The sequence below is a fragment of the Callithrix jacchus genome, chromosome 6 (genome assembly GCF_049354715.1).
Source record: "Callithrix jacchus isolate 240 chromosome 6, calJac240_pri, whole genome shotgun sequence".
NCBI classification, from domain to species: domain Eukaryota; kingdom Metazoa; phylum Chordata; class Mammalia; order Primates; family Cebidae; genus Callithrix; species Callithrix jacchus.
In genome coordinates this window covers 17,771,482-17,787,784 of record NC_133507.1, presented here as the reverse complement: position 1 = coordinate 17,787,784, position 16,303 = coordinate 17,771,482, and the positions used below count along the sequence as shown (strand labels likewise).

At 44.2% G+C, this 16,303-nt stretch overlaps 1 protein-coding gene and 2 pseudogenes across 11 annotated transcripts in view; 2 read left to right on the top strand and 1 right to left on the bottom strand.

Moving 5' to 3' along the window:
* The window catches only part of DET1 (DET1 partner of COP1 E3 ubiquitin ligase), a 96,916-nt gene that overhangs the window by 64,742 nt on the left and 15,871 nt on the right, over window positions 1-16,303 (top strand). For 7 of the 9 annotated variants that reach the window (XM_078376023.1, XM_054258279.2, XM_035306515.3 and 4 more), the window contains 2 exons: window positions 8,499-9,591; window positions 15,578-15,765. In XM_078376023.1, the coding sequence (XP_078232149.1) occupies window positions 8,509-9,591; window positions 15,578-15,765 (1,271 nt within the window). In that variant the 5' untranslated portion in view covers window positions 8,499-8,508. Of the gene's footprint in view, window positions 1-1,993; window positions 2,064-8,498; window positions 9,592-15,577; window positions 15,766-16,303 lie in introns of all 9 variants that reach the window. The other 2 variants (XM_035306519.3, XM_035306513.3) reach the window with 2 other exon arrangements.
* LOC144582967 (hsc70-interacting protein pseudogene) lies at window positions 3,209-8,054 on the bottom strand (annotated as a pseudogene). The gene has a single exon (XR_013536633.1). The product of XR_013536633.1 is annotated as a hsc70-interacting protein pseudogene (transcript).
* On the top strand, window positions 10,086-15,716 carry LOC100409850 (casein kinase I pseudogene; annotated as a pseudogene). The gene is made up of 2 exons (XR_013536632.1): window positions 10,086-12,238; window positions 15,578-15,716. The product of XR_013536632.1 is annotated as a casein kinase I pseudogene (transcript).

The following is a 16,303-nucleotide window of genomic DNA, read 5'->3' as shown; positions in this document are numbered from 1 at the left end:
GCAGCTGCCCGGGTGAGACTCTGAGATGGCTTTTGTCTAGGTGATGGAGAAATATAAATAATAATCTCACTGGGTCCTCCAAATGAAGTATTGGATGTGAGATTGAAATAATCAACCAAGATAAAAGTATGCCAAATTGCAGGGTCTTTATTGCTGGCGATCACGGAGGACTCACATTTCTCCAACCTGTGGCCCCGAACTCAGGGGGATCAGGGTATTTAAGCTGAAAAACCACATAGTGGATGCAGGGCAAGCAACTTTACAGTAACTACTGATAAGCAAAGGCCAGACAGTTACTGATAAGACAAAGGCAAGCAGTGTACGTTCTTTAGAGCAAGCTAGCAGTTTTGTTTACAGAAGCCAAGGTCAGCAGTTATTGCAAGGAGAATGGGACAGTACAACTTATTTTTGGAAAAAACAGCTTTGTCTTATAAAATGATGTTGCTCAGGCTCTAATTCTAGGCCCGCTATAGCACACTGTTTCAGATAGGATGGTCAGGGAACACTTCCTAAAGGAGACCCCACTTAAGCTGCAAGTTGAGAAGTTATGGCAAGGGTCAGGGGAAATGCATTCCAGGCAGAGGGAACAGTCCCTGTGGATGCCTGAGTTGGCACAGAACTTCCTATTAGATAGGTCCAGTGTTCAAGAAGGGAGGCTTACAACGTGTCAAACATGGTGATGAGCATACAGAATGTAGTGTTTGTGTACTGGTCCTTGGGACCACCATGTAATGAGTGCCTTAAACATGAGTAAAATCTTCATCTCAGCTGCTCAACTCTACTTATATAGGGTAAAAGCACTATGTAAATGATTGGGTATGGCAGGGTTCTAGTGAAACTTTACTTACAAATACAGGGAGGTGGGGGTCAGGTGTGGTGGCTCATGCCTGTAATCCTAGCACTTTGGGAGGCCAAGGGAGAAGAACCACTTGAGCCAGGGAGGTCCACAATGGTGCCACTGCACTCCAAACTGGGCAACAGAGTAAGACCCCCCAAAAACTGGGAGGTGGGAGGTGGGCTAGATTTGGGCCGATGTAAGTAGTTTGCAGAGCCTTGCTCTAGTCTAGATCAGAATATATTTTATATCCTTACTCAGTGCCTGTAACTCCAGTGCAATTGAAACAAACGTTTTACAAAACAATACTTACCATTACAATATGTGATGGCTTGTTATTTTCTATTTTCTATGTCAGTAAGACTATTCACTAAATTAATTCAAGGCCCTATTAATGAGGTTTGACTAGCAGTTTGAGAAACTTGCTCAGTCATGGAGGTATGGACATTTTTAACTTGACTGGGCATTATACTTATATAAGGTATTTGGAACCTTTTCAGAAGGGGACAGAATATGAATAAATACCTCAGTGTGTGGGTGTGTGTTTATGTGTGTGTGTGTGTGTGTGTTTTGTTTTGAGAGGGAGTTTTGCTCTTGTTGCCCAGGCTGGAGTGCAATGGCTTGATCTCAGCTCCCGGAAACCTCTGCCTCCCAGGTTCAAGTGATTCTCCTACCTCAGCCTCCCGAGTAGCTGGGATTACAGGAATGTGGTGCCATGCCCGGCTAATTTTGTAATTTTAGTAGAGATGGGGTTTCTCTATGTTGTCAGGCTGGTCTTGAACTCCTGACCTCAGGTGATCCACCCTCCTCAGTCTCCCAAAGTGCTGGGATTACAGGTGTGAGCCACTGTGTCCAGCCCATTGTGTGTATGTTTTAAAATGCAGATTGGATCCAGTCATTCCCCTGCTTTCCAGTCTTTTTTAGTCCTCTCTTATTACTCACTCTGTGCTTCCTGTACTCTAACCACTTGGAATGACTCTGTTTCCCAAATGTGCCATGTCATGCTTTTTTAAAGTGTGTGTTTTAGGTACCTTTTTTTCTGTTTTGTTCTTCTTTTACTTTGTCTAGTATATTCTTATCCTTCAAGGCCCATGCCAATTGTTGCTCCATTAATTCATTTAAAAATATTTATGAGCACTTAACTGTCCCTTCTCCTAGGTGCTGGGAATACAGCAAGGAATTAGACCAGTTCCCTGCTCTCTGGTATGGGGGGATGGATACCAAAAAGGTAAACAAATAATTTAACTTCAGAAAGAGATAAAGGCTATTCATACAATAGGATATATCAGCAGATTCATGTGGGCGGAAGTAAGGTGTCTGGGGAAGATTTCTGAGGAGGTGCTATTTTAGCTAAGACTTGAGTGAGGAAACAGAGGCAGATATTTCAGCACTTAAAATGATGTTCCACTTCTTTCTGCCTCCATAGTTTCTGATGAGCAGTCTACAGACATTTGAGTTGTTCTTCCTCTATAGGTGATACATGGTTTCTAGCTGGTTACTTTACAGATTTTGCTATATATCTTTTAGTTTTTTTCCATTTTAGCTATGATATGTATAGGCATGGATTTCTTTGGATTTATCATATTTGGGGGTCTCTGAACTTCTTGAATTTGGGGTTTACATCTGTAGCCAAATTTGGGGAGTTTCCTTCCTTTTTTCCTCCCATCCTGTCTTCCTTCCTTCCATCCTTCTTTCTTTTTTTTCCTTTCCTTCCTTTCTTTGTTTTATTTTCTTTCTTTCAACAAGGTCTCACTGTGTTGCCCAGGCTGGAGTGTAGTGGTGTGATCTTAGCTCACTTCACCCTCTGCCTCCCAGGCTGCAGTTATCCCTCCCACCTCATCCTCTTGAGTTAGCCATGACTACAGGTACATACCACTGTGCGCAGCAACTTTTTGTATTTTTAGTAGAGGTGGAGTTTTGCCATGCTGCCCAGGCTGGTCTTGAACTCCAGGTCTCAAGCAATTTGCTCTCCTCAGCCTCTTAAAGTTCTGGGATTACAGGTGTGAACCACCACAGCCAGTCATTACAGCCATTATTTCTTAAATTTATTTTTGTTTTTGCATTGTACTTTCTCATGATCAGGGTGTTAGACCTTTTGATATTTTCCTCAGGGCCCTGAGGCTTTATTGACTTTTTTCAGGCTTTTTTTTTCTCTCTCTCTCTCTCTCTCATTCACATTGGGTAATGTATACTAATCTATCTTCAGGGTGACTGACTCATTTCTCTGTTGACTTCATTTTGCCCTCTTGAGCCCATCAGTGAGGTTTTTTTTTTTTTTTTTTAACTAGGTTCTATGGAAGCTAGAAGAGTTTTCCATGCTGGTCATTGCTATACAGCTTCAAACTTCTTATCTAGATCTTTAAGAATTATCTTCTGTTTTCTAGCTGAGATTTTGTTTTTCCATTATTTCAAGAGTGTTTGTGATTGCTCGTTGGAACATTTTTATAATAGCTACCTCAAAATCTTTGTCAGAGAATTCCAACTTCTGTGGCTTCTTAACATTGGTGTCTGTTAATTGTTTTTTTTTGGATTGAGTTTTTTCCTAGTACTTCAAATGCTGAATAATTTTGGATTGTATCCTAGACATTGTGAATATTATAAGATGATAGGGCTTGTTTAAATCCTAGGAGAATATTGGTAATTTTTGGCTTGGTAAGCAGTCTTCCTAATTAGCTTTAGGAAATTTGCAATTTGCAACGCTCTTTCCTCAGGCTATGATTCTAATGGCAGATGAATTTTTGAAAAGTCTTTGCATTGTTATTAGGATCTGTCCCATGTGAGAGGCCAGTCTGAGATCTAGATGGTGGTGATTTCAGTTCTCAAAGCCTTTAGTATGATTTGGACCTGATCTACAAGTGTGTAGCTTGGGAGCCAACTTGGGAGTTGATAAACAACTTCATGATGTTAACTTTTCTGGCTCTTCTCCCTCTGAGATCACCCCAGTACCTTCTGGTTCCATTGGGCTTTCCCTTTTGATCCTCTGATGACAAAATGGGGCTTTAATTATCTTTTCTTGCAACATACTTAATCTCCAAGCAGCAGGAGGACCAGGAGAGACAGTGTTAACCTCACTGTCCATTCAGTGGTACTTTCTTTTGAGCCAATTGTTTTTTTTTCTTATGTCTGTCTTATGCATTCTCTATAGGTTTTATAGCTGCATTTTTAGTGGAAGAGAGAAGGTGGCATTTGCTTATTCTGTCTTATCTCACAACAGATTTATAACTTAAAATTTTCACTGAATACCATTGACTTTTATGGCCTGTGATTTAACTTTGATTTGAATCAGGTATAATAAAACATTTAGAAAACTATGCCATATAATAGATGCCCCATAAATATTTAAACTTATTTTCATTGTAATTTTAAAATAGCATAACATTTACCATCTAACCATTTGTAAGTGTACAGTTCAGTAGTATTAAGTATATTCACATTGTTGTGAAATAGATCTCAAGAACTTTTTCATCTTGAAAATCTGAAAGTCTAACCCATTTAACAGCACCTTCCCTTTTCCCCTCCTGCTATTCCCTGGTAACCACTATTCTTCTTTCTGTTTCTGTGAATTTGATTCCTTTTTCTTTTTTTAATGATAAGCATTTTGAATTAAAAATTTTATTTTTTAGAGATTGGGTCTTGCTCTGTTACCCAAGCTAGACTCAAACTCCTGGGCTCAAGTGATCCACCTCAGCCTCCCAAGCAGCTGGGATTATAGGTGTGTGCTATTGCACCTGGCTGATTACTTTTGATACTTCCTTTAAATGGAATCATGAAATATTTGTCTTTTTGCGATTGGCTTATTTGACTTCACATAATGTCCTCAAGGTTCAACGATGTAGCATATGTCAGAATTTCCTTCCTTTTTAAGGCTGAATAATATTCCATTTTATGTATATACCACATTTGGTTTATCCATTCATCCATCAATGAACTTTGGGTTGCTTTCATCTCTTGACTACTGTGAATAGTGCTGATATGAACATGGGTGTGCAAATATCTCTTAGAAATCCTGCTGTCAGTTATTTTGGATTTATACCCAGAAGTGGAATCACTGGATAATATGGTAGTTCTCATTTTTTTCGAGGAAACTTCATACTGTTTTCCTTAGTAGCTGTGCTGTTTTTCAGTTCCACCAACAATATACAAGGGTTCCCCTATCTCTCCATCCATGATACTTGTTATTTTCTTTTTTAAAAAAAGTCGTCATTCTAATGAATGTGAGGTGATATCCCATTGTAGTTCTGATTTGCATTTCTCTGATGATTAGTGATATTGAATATCTTATCTTTTCATATGCTTCTTGGCCATTTGTATAGGGGAAAATGTCTATTCAAGTACTTTGACCATTTTAAAATTGGATATATGATTTTTCATTGTTGAGTTGTAGGAGTTCTTTATATGTTCTAGATATTAACCCTTTATCCAGTATATGATTTGCAGATATTTTCCTCCATTCTGTAGAAAGCCTTTTCACTCTATTGCTTGTGTCCTTTAATTACAAAAGTTTTAAGTTTGATATATTCCCATTTGTCTCTTTTTGTCTTGGTTGCCTATGCCTTTGGTGTCGTATCCAAGAAATCATCGCCAAGTCTGATGTCATAAAGCTTTCCTTATATTTTCTTCTAGTAGTTTTATAGTTACGGGTCTTATATTTAGGTCCTTAATCTATTTTGGGTTAATTTTTGTATAGGGTGTAAGATAGGGTCCAATTTCATTCTTTTGCTTTGCATGTTGCTATTCAGTTTTCCCAACACCATTTGTTGAAGTGACTGTTTTTTTCTATTGAGTAGTATTAGTACCTTACCAAAGACTGTTTAACCGTATATGCCAGAGTTTATTTGTGGGCTGTTTATTTCACTGGTCTGTATTTGTCTTTATGCCGGAACCACCATTTTTTGACTACTGTGGTTTTGTAATATATTTTGAAATCAGGCAGCTTGAGTCTTCTTTGTTCTTTTTCAAAATTATTTTGGGTATTTGGAGGCCCTTGAGATACCCTGTGAATTTTAAGATGAATTTTTTGTCTTTGTAAAAAGTGCTATTAGGATTTTGATAGGGTTTGCATTGAATCTGTAGATTATTTTGGGTAATATGGACATTGTAACAGCCCAATAAATATTTTTTTGTTGGAATTAATGTACAGTGAATATGCTTTTCTGTTGTTGTTTGAGACGGAGTCTCACTCTGTTGCCCAGGCTGGAGTGCAGTGTTGTGATTATGGCTTACTGCAGCTTTGAAATCCTGAGCTTAAGCAGTCCTTCCACCTCAGCCTCTCAGGCAGCTGGAACTACAGGCATGTGCCACCATGCATGGCAATTATTTATTTATTTTTTAAATTTTTTTGTGTGTGGAAATAATATGATACATTTATTAGATATACTAGACAAGAACAGAACTAAGTACTCCAACTCTACTGCAGCATTACAAAAACATCATCCCTTCACCACAGTGTAAGATTTAAGGACAGCTTGCCCAAGGATGCATGTTATATAAAACACAGCAAGATTGCTGCTGCCCTGCCAAATACTTCCAGTCTCTACCCAGGTCCTACTGAAATACTGGTGGTCCCAATTAGTTTTATCAAAATAAATCTTTAAAGAAAATGATAAAGCATTTAAAAAGACAAGTCAAAATACTTCAGGAACCACATATCCAACACAAACTATCCTCAAATGAGTTATGTTTGCCTCACACTATAAACTTTTATTTCACTCGAATTAGAGTAAAAATCTTCTATACATTAAGTATTCTCCCTGCCCAATAATTCAAAGAAAAAAATGCAAAATGATTAGTAAAGAAAAATATAAGCATTAACAGACCCTTTAAATATTTTTAAAGTTAAAAAGTGTTTAAAGTTTGTAATTCCTAGTAGGAAAACATTAACTGAATGAATACCCTAATGGCAAACCACTGTAAAATGCTTCAGCTGCATTTGGGGAGAGGAATAGGGATTATCTTCAAAGCACCCCAGCTCTCTTGATGAGAAGGTCAGAGGTACAGTGGTTTGTATTATTGCGACATCCATAAGGTGATCTAGGTTGCTTTTCCTTCGGCAAAGGCTTTTTTTATCAGAAGGGCATTATGCTTGACCTCAACATTTGGCTGACAATTTCCTGATAAGATTCATAACCTTTGGGTTGCTCTGGTATTTTGACGTATTTGCTGGGTTCTGAGCCACATCCTGAAAGGCCACCATAACTTCTGGATCCTGCATGGCTGCAAGAACCTCTGGATCACTAAGAATTTCATTGAGTCCAGGCATTTCGGCCATTCCAGGCATGCCCCCTCCCATTCCAGGCATTCCTCCGGGAAACCACCAGGCATTCCCCCAGGAAAGCCACCTGGAAAAGAGCCATACTGAGCTCCTGACTGTTGTCTAGCTTCTTCCTCCCTCTGGGCTCTCTCATGCTCTTCTTGAGCCTTCTTAACTCTTTCTGTTCTTTCTTTGATCTCTCGCTCTTCACGTTTTCCCTCATCCTTTCTCCGATGTTCTGCAATTTTCTGTGCCCTAGGTTGAACTTCTTTCGGCATTGCACTCGCATCTTCATCATAATCCAATTTACAGGCAAGGGCAAGATCATGGGCTGCTTCTTCCCAGTGGCCTAGAAGTCTGTGTGCTTTCCCTTGCCACTTGTAAGGTTGAGCTGAATCAGGATTTATTTTAATGGCTCTGTCACAGTCTTGGATGGCAGCATTTGGCTTCTGTAATTTGACGAAGACACTGGCCCTCTTGGCATACAAAATGGCCAAGTGAGGATTCAGCTTGATGGCATCTGTGAATAAGTCAATGGCTTTCTGTAATTCACCATCATTTAGGGCTTCAATAGCAGCCACTTTCTTATCATTTGCCTGATTCATCATCTCCTCTGTTATCTCTGCATTTTCATCTCCCATTTCTTGAGGGGTGTCAGTGTCTGGTTCAATCACACCTTCATTATCAATTTCTAGATCACTTTCCTCACTTGATGGTTTGTCTGCCTTTAAGTCTTCCTCTACCTTCTTACCATCAGGTTTTTCTTCCTTGGCATTTTCTTCTGATTTAGCTTTCTGAATAGCAGGTGGTATTTTACCCCCCATACTCTCCACCCACTCCCTCAGGAAGCATATTTCCTTGGTGTGCAGAATGCTTGGATCCTGCTTACACATCTTCACAAAGGCCCGAAGCTTGTTCACTTTGCGGGGGTCCATGGTCGGGAAGCGGTGGGCGAAGCTGAGGGTCTGCAATTTTTTTTTTTTTTTTTTGTAGAGACAGGCTTTTGCCATGTTGTGCAGGCTGGCTTTGAACTACTGAGCTCAAGCGATCCATTTACCTCTGTTTCCCAGAGTGCTGGGATTACAGGCGTGAGCCACTGTGCCTGGCAGAATGCATCTCATACTGTTTAAATTCGCAGTTGTAGGTTTTTTTCTGTTGAACATTCCCAACAGCTGAGCATACTTGGAAGGTATCCTAGTGAACACTAGATCCTTTCCGTAAATCTGTTTCTAGGCTTAGAAATGTTAGCACCACTTACTCACTATAATCTGTGAAGCAGTAATGCCACTCACTGTTATCTTGGGAGCTCCTAGTTTCAGGATATAAGAAGGAAAATCTGTTTGACTTGTATATATTTATGTTTTGGTAAATTTTGTTTCATTTTCTTGACTTCTACTTTACTTTTCCATGTAGAGATGTGATAATGGATCATCATGTTTCCACCATCAAACCTCGAAGAATCCAAAACCAAAATGTCATTCACCGCTTGGAACGGCGGCGGATCAGTTCAGGCAAGGCAGGTACCCACTGGCACCAAGTCCGAGTGTTCCATCAGAATGTCTTCCCCAACTTCACAGTTGTCAACGTTGAAAAGCCTCCTTGTTTCTTGCGTAAATTTTCACCTGATGGACGCTACTTTATTGCTTTTTCTTCAGACCAGACATCTCTTGAAATCTATGAGTACCAGGGCTGCCAGGCAGCAGAGGACCTACTGCAGGGATACGAAGGAGAAATCCTGTCCAATGGCAATGACCAGCGTTCAGTCAATATCCGGGGCCGGCTCTTTGAACGCTTTTTTGTCCTGCTACACATTACCAATGTTGCAGCCAATGGTGAGCACCTGAACCGGGAGTGTAGTCTCTTCACTGATGACTGCCGGTGTGTCATCGTGGGCTCAGCTGCTTACCTCCCGGATGAGCCTCACCCTCCATTTTTTGAGGTATATCGGAACAGTGAATCAGTGACCCCCAACCCACGGTCCCCTCTAGAAGACTATTCCCTGCACATCATTGACCTTCACACTGGCCGTTTATGTGATACACGCACATTCAAGTGTGATAAGGTGGTCTTGTCACACAACCAAGGGCTATACTTGTACAAAAACATCCTGGCTATCTTGTCCGTGCAACAACAGACCATCCATGTCTTCCAGGTGACTCCTGAAGGCACTTTCATTGATGTGCGGACCATTGGTCGCTTTTGCTATGAGGATGACCTGCTCACTGTGTCAGCTGTTTTCCCTGAGGTACAGCGGGACAGTCAGACAGGCATGGCCAATCCCTTTAGGGATCCTTTCATCAACTCCCTCAAACACCGGTTGCTGGTGTATTTGTGGCGCCGGGCAGAACAGGATGGTAGCGCAATGGCCAAGAGGCGCTTCTTCCAGTATTTTGACCAACTGCGCCAGCTGCGCATGTGGAAAATGCAGCTTCTGGATGAAAACCATCTGTTTATCAAGTACACTAGCGAGGATGTAGTAACACTGCGAGTCACAGACCCATCACAGGTATGAGGTGCACTCCTGCCTTTTACTTGTCCAATTTCCTTGGCAAAATGGAAAGATTTCTTTGTTCGCTTATAGCCCACCCCTCAGACATAGACATTTCATGGCAGGGCATGGTGGATCATGCCTGTAATCCCAGTACTTTGGATGTCGTGGTGGGCGGATCACAAGGTCAGGAGTTTGAGACCAGCCTGTCCAACATGGTGAAACCCCATCTCTACTAAGTATAGAAAAATTAGCCAGGTGCAGTAGTACATACCTGTAATCCCAGCTACTTGGGAGGCTGAGGCAGGAGAATCGCTTGAATCCAGGAGGCGGTGGTTGCAGTGAGCCGAGATCGCGCCACTGCACTCCAGCCTGGGCTACCGAGCAAGATTCTGTCTCAAAAAAAAAAAAAAAGGGCCCCCGCTGGCCGACGCTGATGGCGTAAGGCGCGCGGGACCCGAAGCGGGCACTGCGGTGCGCGGCGAGCCCGGCGCCTCCCACCCCGAACTTGCGGAGGCTGGCCCAGGCGGCGCGGGAGCCGGTGTGCCAGTGCGTGCGGGCCCGGAGCCGGGGTCCTCGCCGCGCTGCTGAGCCCGGGCCGGCCGCCCAGACGCTGCCCACGGGCCCGGCCACAGCGGAGCCAAGCTGTGAACCGTGGGCTTTGAGGCAGTGGGACCTGTCAGCAGAATGTCTCCTGCCCCCTAGAGCGACTCGGAGGCCACCAAGATGAGCACCGCGGCCTGGCCGGCCCAAGAGCCTGCGTCTCAGTGGTCGGGAGCTGCGGCCCCGCCCGCCTGCCGGCCGCCAGGATGTTCTAGCCTCAGAGGATCCAGGACCTCGGGTTTCCACAGACTTGGGATTTGTGCGGCAGCAGAGTCACCGTGGAGAGGCGGGGGTACCACAAACTGATGGATTTTGACAAGAAAGGAGGGAAAGGGGACATGGAGGAGGGCCGGAGAATGTCCAAGGCTGGAGAGGGCCGGAGCAGCCACGGTATCCGGAGCGCGGGTACCAGCTCGAGGGTCCTGATGGTGGGCCCCAACTGCCGCGTCGGCAAGAAGATCGGCTGTGGCAACTTCCGGGAGCTCCGCCTAGGAAAGAATCTTCATACAAATGAATACGTGGCTATCAAATTGGAGCCGATCAAGTCGCGGGCCCCACAGCTGCACCTGGAGTACCGGTTCTACAAGCAGCTCAGTGCCACAGAGGGCGTCCCTCAGGTCTACTACTTCAGCCCCTTGGGAAGTACAACGCCATGGTGCTGGAGCTGCTGGGGCCCAGCCTGGAGGACCTGTTCAACCTGTGCGACTGGACCTTTATGCTCAAGACGGTGCTGATGATCGCCATCCAGCTGATCACCCGCATGCAGTACATGCGCACCAAGAGCTTCATCTACCGGGATGTGAAGCTGAGAACTTCCTGGTGGGCTGCCCGGGGACCAAGTGGAAGCACATCATCCCCGTCATCAGCTTCGGGCTGGCCAAGGAGTATATCGACCCTGACACCAAGAAGCACATCCCGTACTGTGAGCACAAGAGCCTGACAGCACGGCGGGCTTCATGAGCATCAACACGCAGCTGGGTGAGGAGCAGAGCCGCTGCAACAACCTGGAGGCGCTGGGCCACTTGTTCATGTACTTCCTGCGGGGCAGCCTCCCCTGGCAGGGGGGCTCAAGGCCGACACGCCCAAGGAGCGGTACCAGAAGATCGGGGACACCAAAGGTGCCACGCCCATTGAGGTGCTGTGTGAGAACTTCCCAGAAAAGATGGCCACATACCTGCGCTATGTGCGGCGCCTGGACTTCTTCAAGAAGCTGGACTATGACTACCTGCGCAAGCTCTTCACCGACCTCTTCGACTGCAGCGGCTTCGTGTTCGACTATGAGTACGACTGGGCCGGGAAGCCCCTCCTGACCCCCATCGGCACTATCCACACCGACCTGCCCTCCCAGGCTCAGCTCTGGGACAAAGCACAGCCACACAGCAAAAACCAGGCTCTGAACACCAACGGGGAGCTGAACGCTGACGACCCCATGGCGGGCCACTCCAACGCCCCCATTACGGCTCCTGCAGAGGTGGAGGTCACCCGATGAAACCAAATGCTGCTGCTTCTTCAAGAGGAGAAAGAGAAAATCACTGCAGTGACACAAGTGACCGGGCGCACGCAGCCCCCTGAATCTTCTCCGTGCAGCCCCTTGGGGCGTGAGCTTGTGTGAGGCCTTTGGGGCCCACCCACAGCAGCCCAGGGCCAGACCCTGACTGGAAGCCAGGACGCAGACTGCAGGGGTCGCCCTGGCTTGGCTGGCAGCGCCACCCCGGGATGTGGGTCACTCCCTTCACGTAAGACTTTGGCGAAATTCCTACACCTGTGTCTGCTCCTCCCCTCCAAGAGCATCAACTATTTAAAACAAAAAAGGAAAACACAGAGGCCTGCCCCGCCCCCACACCTGCACCTCTGTTTCTTTGCTGAAGTCGGTAGTATGATCTGGGGGCTCCGGCTGAGGCCTGGCCCCGCCGGCCACCCCCGTTAGCATCATAAAGTCCATCTTGTCTCCCTGGATCCAAAGGCCGTTTTCTCGAGGGGAGGGCAGGCCCAGCCTGGAGGGGTGCTGTGGGGCCATCTTGCCCAGGCCCTCCTGGGAGGATCAAAGGCATTGCTGCCGGAGGTGAGGTGTGCTGCAGGCCTCCTCGAAATCAAAGGGGAAGGCAGGGGTGGGGCCGCAGCTGAAGCCGGCACCCCAACCAAAATGCTGCACCAAAGCTTGGGCGCCGCAGGCACGGCCACTGTAGCCTCTTCCCAGCCTGGCCCTGGCGAGGGCAGGGGGGCCCTGCCAGGCGGGTGCTTCTCGACGCACCTGCTCCCAGAGGCTGTGCCCTGACACCCAGAACCCGAGGCGGGACGGCTGGCTGGTGTTGCCCTGCTCAGCCCCGGGCCGTGCTGCCTGGGCCTCGGGCACGGGGCTTCCTGCCTCTGTGCTCCGCCACCAGGCCAGCGGCCAAGACAAAACACCTTAAAGCCCTGTCCCAGCCCCACAGGTGTGTGCGCAGGGGCCTGGGGGCGCCCTGGACTGGCAGGCGGTCCCCAGTGGGGTCGCCTGGAGGCTGCCAGGCAGAGTGGGGCAGCTTGGGGCCGTGCCCGGGACGTGGCTGGGAGTCTAGGTTTTGCTTTACAAAATGTACAGAAATGGCATTCACGTTTCTCTGATGCTCCCTTGAAGCCATAGAATTTAGGGGCTTTTTTTTAAAAAAAAAAAAAATAAATGAAATAAAAAAAATGAAGTATACATTTCACATAGTCTGAATCGACATTCTAGGGCTCAAGCTTAAAAATCAGCTCCATTTTTCTCTGGTCATATGTATTTATCTGGACAAAGGGAAGCTAAAGTTGAAGTCACTGACAGGAAGATATCAACTGATTACTGCCCTAACTCTGCAGAGCATTTTCAGTACTCATAAGATGGAAGTCCAAATGGTACAAGGTCAAGGTTTGGACTACTTGTGGATGACCTGCCTTGATTTTGTAAGATTGTGCTTATTGGTATGGCTGTTTTAGTTCTGGCAATGAGAATGAGTACACCAAACAAAAAGAAAATTTTCTGAGTAACCCTACTTTCTTCCTTAAGTGGTTAATGTCTATTTACTTCTCCACAAAGTCCTATTTATTAGGTAACTAATAGGTGCATTCGTGTGGCAGAGTTCAGTTTTGTGACTTTACCCTGACCTTGCCCTCATGCTAGGACATAGGTTGTACAGCAGTGATGAGATCAAAAGGAAGCTGAAATTATGATCCACGAGGAGAATCATCAGGACAGCAAGTTTTAAAGTTTTTCAGTTTTGGGGAAGAATGCCTTTCTTTCAGTAGAGGGAAGAAGCATTTCCCAAAAAGTAGTAAGGTGATATAAAGAGCACAAAACTGCTAAGATTTAGGGGTTGAAACACTGTGTTGAAATTCGGGGTAATTTGGGCATTTGTCTTTGAAAAGCTCTCTAATTCAGTGTTGACCAAATTAGAGAACTACCTTTCTACACTTTTGTCTCCCACTTCTCCTGTTTGCAGATTGTCTCCTTAGACACTAGTTTGGAAATTCAGAACAACCAGCAAATAGTAAACCACAAAGTCAGCTGAGTTTGCTATTTCTTGTTGACCTGTAGCTGATTCTACCATTAACAGATTCTGTACAGGGCATCGTGTCCTAAAACCTCACACCAGCTACCTGTGGTAAAATATCTTCTTACATTTTCCTTCTGAATTGTAGTTTATGTGTTCTAAAAAAAAAAAAAAAAGTAGGGGAGTAATATGGTTAGAGATCATATTTTGTGGGGTTTTTTTTCTTCCCTATCAGTGATGAAGTCACCCATTGAGCAATCATGGGTGACCATCTGGTTCGTCTTATGTATCATGGGATATTGCAGTGAAGTCCTTGACTTTTCAACCCTCCTGTTCGTTATTTCCCAGTCTGCCTTGGAGGGAAGGCTAATAAATGTTTGTGTAATTCCATATCCATATAATTATGAGAGATTTTGGTGAAGCCCTGATAGGATCAAAATATTGTGCAGGGCTATAGAAAGGGCATGAATCTATCTTTTATTTAGGTTTGAGCTATAATTACCTTTTTATTTTGGAAGGAATACGTTGTCTGTGACTGCTGCCTTTGAGATGATCCTTTTCTTCTTTGCTAAAAGGTGACCTAGTTTTTTCTGGTAACTACAATAAGTTGTAGTGAGAGACATAACTAGGGCTCTATGTTTTGCTTATAGAGTTTGTAACTCTAAACCTAATCTTTCTGCCCTGGTTGTCCTCCGCACTCCTCCCCCAGTTTGATAGGTTCCGGTAAGATTAATAAGTAAAAAGTACATCCAAACACAGGCCCTTGGTAATATTATGAGTATTATTCTCAGGTTACCTTCTAGCCTCTTTAATTTACACCCAAATTTAATTTGCAGGTGACTGCAAAAGCCATGTAATATAAGCTCTGAGAAGGATTACTTACTAGTAAAACAGGTGGGTCAAATGGCCCCAGAAATTGGTAATAGAGATTTAAACTCAATCATAGGAGGCTGAAGTACTAATCCAAGTGGTCTTAGAACTTCTAGAGTCCTGTTATGAGCCTGTAGTTAATTAACACTGCTACATTCACTGTAACAAAAATTAGGGGTTCTTGGAGCTTCCTTGTTAGGCAGAGCAGAGCACTGGCGATTTAAAGGAAGATGGCTAGCCACCGAGGGGCCCAGTTAGAAAAAGCAGTAACTCTGCCACCTATGGCATTTGAATGCTTTCAGGTTCCCCATCTGATCTTAATTGTTATAACTCTCAAATGTATTTTACAAATGCTCTTGACTGAAAGAACATTTATGAAGAAAAAAGTGGAAAATGCCTATCTGATTTTTTATTTGTTCAGCAGTACCCTGCCTGTATACAACTTGCCTGAGCAGTTTAGAATACGATGTAGTTAAGGTGCCTCTCTGTATGTTAGAAATATTAAGAGGGGAAATAAGTGCCCCTAAATTTAACTTTCGACTGTACACATACAAGAGAAAATAATTTGCCAACAGGCAGCCCCAGGCTGCAAATCACTTGCTCAGCAGGAAAGAAAATTAAATCTGGTGTTTTAAAAAGTGTTTTTTATCTCAGGGTGGGTTGGGGAGCATGTAGGGGACAAACACTTGGAAAGAAAAATACTGAATTTGCACAGTTTGAAATGAAAATTTAAAACCTTTTTATACTTATATGCTGGCCCTCTCCGTGATTCTAGCAGCACAGATACAGTGGGAAATCTGGCAACATTGAGGCTCTCAATTGATAAATCCCACTGTTGCTTCTGCTTTTCCCAGAACCACTTGGAGCCATGTTTCCACCTTAGTGGTAAAGCTGAGGTGTTTGCTTGTTTTTGTTGTTGTTGTTTTTGTTTTGGAAAATTCATGCCTTGAATTCATGCCTAGTGATAAGTTTCCTAGGCATGACATTATACTCTGCTGTCCCATAGCTCTCTCTTCCTTCTTTTGCAGGCATCTTTCTTTGTGGTGTACAATATGGTGACGACAGAGGTGATTGCTGTGTTTGAGAATACATCAGATGAGCTTTTGGAGCTCTTTGAGAACTTCTGTGATCTTTTTCGTAATGCTACACTGCACAGTGAAGTCCAGTTTCCCTGCTCAGCTTCTAGCAACAATTTTGCAAGGCAGATCCAGCGTCGGTAAGCTGTTCCACCAGAATCAACCGTCTTAATTTTTCTTTAGAAAAATTGGTGTTAGGCCAGTAGCTGTTTTCTCCAGGAAACCTTCTCTTATTCTCTCTGTCCACATAGCTTTAGTCTGCCTGTTGTAACCCCTGTTTCTTCCTGAACTTCTTTCTATCTCAGCACCTGTGGAGTTATTTGTGCATTGTCTGTGATTCTTCCTAGACTGTATGTGAACTGCAGAAATTAGAGACTATGTCTTCATTTATTGCTTTGTCCTCAGTGGTACACTGTCAAGCACTTAATATGTTTATTAAATGACTAAGGAAATCATTTCAGAGCTTTTCGTTAAACATGGTATGTTGAACACATGTATTTATCTTCGCTCCATCCCTAAATCCCACTAAAATGCCAATAAAGGAATAAGAGGTATAAACCTGTAAGAACAAAGTGAATAAGAGAGGAGATGATGGGAGACAGGACATATTGACAAAGTTTTAAAAGCTGAAAAGCCAATGAATGAGTGAGAATGGACTTAGTATACCTCAGAGAGCAG